This window comes from Hibiscus syriacus, unplaced genomic scaffold (assembly GCF_006381635.1).
Source record: "Hibiscus syriacus cultivar Baekdansim isolate YM2019G1 unplaced genomic scaffold, ASM638163v2 tig00003041_pilon, whole genome shotgun sequence".
Classification (NCBI taxonomy): domain Eukaryota; kingdom Viridiplantae; phylum Streptophyta; class Magnoliopsida; order Malvales; family Malvaceae; genus Hibiscus; species Hibiscus syriacus.
This window is the reverse complement of record NW_024061960.1, coordinates 2,445,982-2,451,467: the sequence shown is the minus strand read 5'-3', so window position 1 is coordinate 2,451,467 and position 5,486 is coordinate 2,445,982. Positions and strand designations below refer to the sequence as shown.

Below are 5,486 nucleotides of genomic sequence, written 5' to 3'. Positions count from 1 at the left end.
TAGATGTGAACCTTTTCTTCTTCGTTTATGAAACCGATGCATTGTTTATTGAACTGGAACTTCTATCTGTGTTTGGTTTGATTTCTTCTAGTTTTTAAATGAACACAAATGATTAAGAGAAATATAACACATCAACTGGAAAAACACTGACCTTGTAATGACTTGTCGACATAAATCGCAGAAAATTAATTGAACTGTAAGAAATAGATAAAATATTAGTTGAACTGTAAGAAATAGATAAAATCACGAAAGAAAATTAAAGCCGAGTACAAATTCGGCTTCTGCAGTTCAGCATATGTATTTCTAAAAGATCATGACCAAGGGAACTGAATCAACAAATGGATACTAAAGAGTAGGATACTAAAGAGTTGTGACCAAGGGAACTGAATCAAAAAATGGATAATACCATGAGCTATATATTTCTAAAAGATCATGACAACAAACATTTCACTTCAAATGACAATTTTTTTAAGCAAAACATACATGCTCACATAAATTCTAATTGATGCACTTAAACATTTACCTGAAAGCCAGGAGACTTTGCTCCAAGAAATCCTGAATAGTTGAGTGGACCACAAAGACAACGGACATTTGCATTTGATTAAGACAGATTAATACTCCCACCATTTTTCTCTACATCTCTGATTTGGCTTGAGTTTTTCCCCTAAAAATCACATCTCCCTCTGTTAGCATCGCTTCAATGTCAAGGGGATAGATTAGGCTGACTTGGTTAGAATGGGTTGAATATGCTTACTTGGTGAAATAGATTAGGCTGACTTGTTTTTTATGTGAGATTTTGATGCTATAATGTACTTCTAAGCTCTGTCCGAGAATGTTGTTAGTGTGAGATTTTAAACTTGTAGCTTTCTCTTCTTTTCGGGGACATGACATATGTTTAGACTTCTGCATTGCTTCCAAGATTTGCTCTTAGATTTTCTATAATTTTACAACATATTCATAATAGGCTTTCTTCCAAATAAAGTTTCAATCCTAACCCTAGATTTAAACTTTAAAGATAATTGATAATCCTAGCTGTTCATACTTCATAGTTTACCTAATACTTGATAAATAAATCTGAAATAATAAAATATTTAAAAGCTCATGTGTCAACCAAAATCGCATTAAAAATAATGAAGATATATTACCGCTCATCATCGTCTTCCCATACATAGGTATCCTCTTGTTGAAAAGTTTTGCAAGAAATTCTTAAATTACATGAATAAAAAAGCACCAACACAAAGATATACAACCAGATATTCGAGGGAAGGGGAATATAGCAAATAAAACCAAGAAGATACAAGTTGTAGTTGGAAGCAAATAAAAACACAATGTAATATTAAACTAGAAAAAAGATATATCCATTTGAAAAGGAGATATATGAGTGCAATGGTTTTCAAATAAGTAAAAAACACCAATTATGAACATTTTTTTTGAGGATGCAAATCATGATCAAGATTGATTGTTTAAATATATTCAAGATATTGGATAATAACAGTCCTCTTGAACACGCTGCAGTTCAAGACTTCCAGGTAAGCTTGGAATCTAATCATCTTTCTTTCCACGAAGAATATAGTTAAGACCGGTACCAGTTGTAATCACTTTCATGTTTTTGTATTTCTATAAGATGTCCGAAGTCCAAGTAGCATAGGTTCCGGCGAGGACGAATAGTAGTTTAAATATATGCAAGGTTTGTATCCTCCTCTGCATTCACAGCTCTTGATGGTTGTTATAAATATATAAGTTGGTCGACAATGAGGCCCTGCTCTTAATACCAAACGTTCTGTTGTGGAAATATTCACAGTTGAGATGGGTTTAGTGGTCAGTCTCTTGTGTAGGCAACCTTCTATAGTTTTCTGAATTGCTGATAGACTACAAAACACGATCAAATGATAGAATATTTGCATGCATACATGATTGTGTGGCGTAGCATTGAATCAAAGAGCAAAAGCAAACAAAACAAAATAGGTGTAAAACTCAAGGTGTTTCCATGTTTCATTATTAGACAGCAAACCCCATGCAAAAGCATAAATGTCTTAAGATTTAAGAAACGTACCAAGATCTTATCAAATATTTACACAAAAATGTATTAGTTTCGATTTGAAGAAATTACAAGAGCTGTAATCATTTTTTGTTCTTTTGGCATTTTAATGTACGAGATTGTTTTTGCTACTAGTTTGTTTATGGTATTTTCTATGTCTGCATGACTCTCCAGACAGTGTATGACCATGACACTTTTAGCAAAGATGACAAAATGGGAGATGTTGAGTTTGACATCAGGCCTTACGTAGAAGCCTTGAAACAGGATTTGGAAGACATCCTGAGTGGAACCACAATATCAAGAGTGCAACCGTGCAGGACCAACTGCCTGTCTGTAGAGTGCGGTGAACTGGAAATCGAACTTAACTGGATTGACCTTCCTGGGTCTAAAGGTGTATAAAGTTCATGCAAATCCTAGCATTGCAATAGCCATCAATGTTCCAACCCTGAAGTAGATGTCATTAACACTTTTTTCGAAAAGCAATCTCATAACCGATAGCTTAGAATAATTCGGACATAGCCGAATTAGCAGCCACTTAAAATTGTTTTAGAATTCTCTTTAGATACAGGTAAGCTATTTCACTTGTCCTTTGTGTATGATGCGAAAGAAATTAACGGTCTAGTATGTTCAAAGTTTGGCCTCTGTCGGTTTTTGTATGTTCAGAGATAAATTAAAGGTTGGGAAACTTGAATTATGGGGTTGGTTGCTTTTCGTAATCAGTAGTTAAGTACAAATTAGATTAGGACCGAGTATTAATACTTTAATTAAAATATTAGCAAAAATAATGATGAATGACAGTGAAATATAAAATTATAGACAATATGATTTTTAGTGTTATATTTTCTTACTTATTTGAATTATGTTTTTGTAATAAAAATTCATTAGATAAATAATAATGATAAAGTATTCAGAATTAAGTATAAATATAAAAGATAAATAAATAAATTATTGTATATAGAAAATATAATAAATATATCTTAGATAACAAAAATAATTTGTATCTTTTTATTATTATGAATATCTATGATAAATTATTGTATATAGAAGAATGTAAACCTTGTCGATTGAAAAATACAAGAAACCTCTCAGTGAATGTGTCACGTATGAACTGAAGCTAGTTTCCACAATGTAAACATTTAGTTAAATGTTGATGTAAATTTTAATATATTTTTATATAAATTATGTAAAATTTAATATTAATATTAATTAAAATAATACATGATATATTTAAATACTCAAGTAATATATTATCAACAAATAGAATTTTTATATAAATAATTTTTAATTAAATATTTAGAATTTCACTTGTTAAAAAATATAGAACAAGGACAATTTGGTAAAATATACATTCCAGTAATATTTTATTCCTTTAACCAAACATTGTAATCTTACTTTCCTGCCAAACCAAGCAAACACAGTAATGTAACATTCCCAGTAATCATATTCCCTGGTAATCTTTTATTCCCGCTGGTAATCTTACATTCCGTGAACCAAACGGGGCCTAAGGGTTCAAATTTCATACCTGATATGTTATGAATAACTCTCGATTGGTCCCTTGTCTTTCCTCCACATCTTGCATTGGTATTGTTTTCTGGGTGTTCATTGCTCAGATTTCTGTGGTTAGGGCAAGGATTTTTAGGATAGTCTTTTGAAAATAGTTCGTCTAGGCCAAAGTTTTCTACTTCATGTATCTCGGTTGTATGTTCGTGGTACAAAGTATTGTACTCATCAGGCCTTAGGGATTTACCTCATTCAAGGATTGCCTTTTCTTTTATCTTGTTAAGGCATTAGCATTCCTCCAAATCCTCAACGTATTTCATGGAGTTGAATACATTGATAGTGACACTTTGCTCACCTACTCTCATGGTGAATTCTCATTTTTCACAATCAATGAGGATTCTCCTGATTGCTAAGAAGGGGCGTCCCAGGATGATTGGTGCATTTTCATCCACTTCGCAATCCATGATGAAAAAATCTACTGGAAATATGAATTTGTCCACCTTTACTAAGACGTCTTCTGTTTTACCATCGGGTCGCACATAAGACCGATCAGCCAACTGTAGGATGAACGAGGTGGGATTGGCGTGATACCCGTCTAGTTTCATAAATATGGACTTTGGTATCAAGTTTTCACTTGATCCCAAATCAAAAAGAGCTCGTCCTATAAAGTCATTACCAATTGAGCATGGTATTATAAAGCTTCCAGGGTTTTTTTTCTTTGGTGGCAGTTTGCTCACTGCTGAGCAGATTTCTGTTGTCGCGGTGACACGTTCTACCTTTCTTTTCTTTGTAACAATTTCCTTAAGATACTTGGCATAGGAAGGCATGTGCTCGATGGCTTCAAGTAAAGGAACATTAATACACAACTGATCCAGAACATCAACAAATTTCTTGAACTGGATTTCATCATCATGCTTCTTCAACCGTTGAGGGAACGGTGGTGGAGGTCTCACATCGACTGTTGATGGTGCTGAGAAATCTCTGGCCTTGACCACGACTTTCTTGTTATTCGGTTGATGCTCTTCTGATCTTTCACTTCTTTCATTCTCTTCAGGCACTTTCTCTCGTTCAACATTCTCAGATTGATTATCCAATTGTTTTACGCCTTGGCAAGGATTGTTTAGTTGTTCTCCCCTAAACTTGTCATCTTGGTAGACTTGTTTTCCATTCCTTAGCTTAAGTACATTCATTGCTCCTTCCCATGGTGCTTAGTGACTTCAGTATCACTAGGGAGATTTCCATGTGGGCGAGAATGTAATGCCATAGCAATTTATCCCAATTGAATCTCCAACGCTATGAGAGATGAACTATGGCTTTGCAAAAGTGTTGCTTGGCTTTGTAACAAATTTCCTTGATGAAAAAATCTACTGGAAATATGAATTGTCCACCTTTACTAAGACGTCTTCTGTTTTACCATCGGGTCGCACATAAGACTGATCAGCCAACTGTAGGATGACCGAGGTGGGATTGGCGTGATACCCGTCTAGTTTCATAAATATGGACTTTGGTATCAAGTTTACACTTGATCCCAAATCAAAAAGAGCTCGTCCTATGAAGTCATTACCAATTGAGTTTGGTATTATAAAGCTTCCAGGGTTTTTTTTTCTTTGGTGGGAGTTTGCTCACTGCTGAGCAGATTTCTGTTGTCGTGGTGACACGTTCTACCTTCCTTTTCTTTGTAACAATTTCCTTAAGATACTTGGAATAGGAAGGCATTTGCTCGATGGCTTCAAGTAAAGGCACATTAATACACAACTGATCCAGAACATCAACAAATTTCTTGAACTGGATTTCATCATCATGCTTCTTCAACCGTTGAGGAAACGGTGGTGGAGGTCTCACATCGACTGTTGATGGTGCTGAGAAATCTCTGGCCTTGACCATGACTTTCTTGTTATTCGGTTGATGCTCTTCTGATCTTTCACTTCTTTCCTTCTCTTCAGGCACT

The 5,486-nt window shown here is 34.5% G+C and overlaps 1 protein-coding gene across 1 annotated transcript; it reads left to right on the top strand.

Moving 5' to 3' along the window:
* The first annotated feature begins 1,445 nt into the window (after positions 1–1,445).
* LOC120167927 (protein C2-DOMAIN ABA-RELATED 4-like) lies at positions 1,446–2,437 on the top strand. The gene is made up of 2 exons (XM_039176822.1): positions 1,446–1,529; positions 2,213–2,437. Exons 1-2 carry the CDS (start codon positions 1,446–1,448, stop codon positions 2,435–2,437), a joined length of 309 nt encoding a protein of 102 aa, XP_039032753.1.
* Positions 2,438–5,486: the final 3,049 nt, after the last annotated feature.

Bases quoted from the DNA above. Each gene is read 5' to 3' on its own strand.
- LOC120167927 (XM_039176822.1), top strand. From the start codon at position 1,446: ATGATCAAGATTGATTGTTTAAATATATTCAAGATATTGGATAATAAC. The intron at 1,530-2,212 runs GTAAGCTTGGAA...ATGACTCTCCAG, and splicing joins CTGCAGTTCAAGACTTCCAG to ACAGTGTATGACCATGACAC.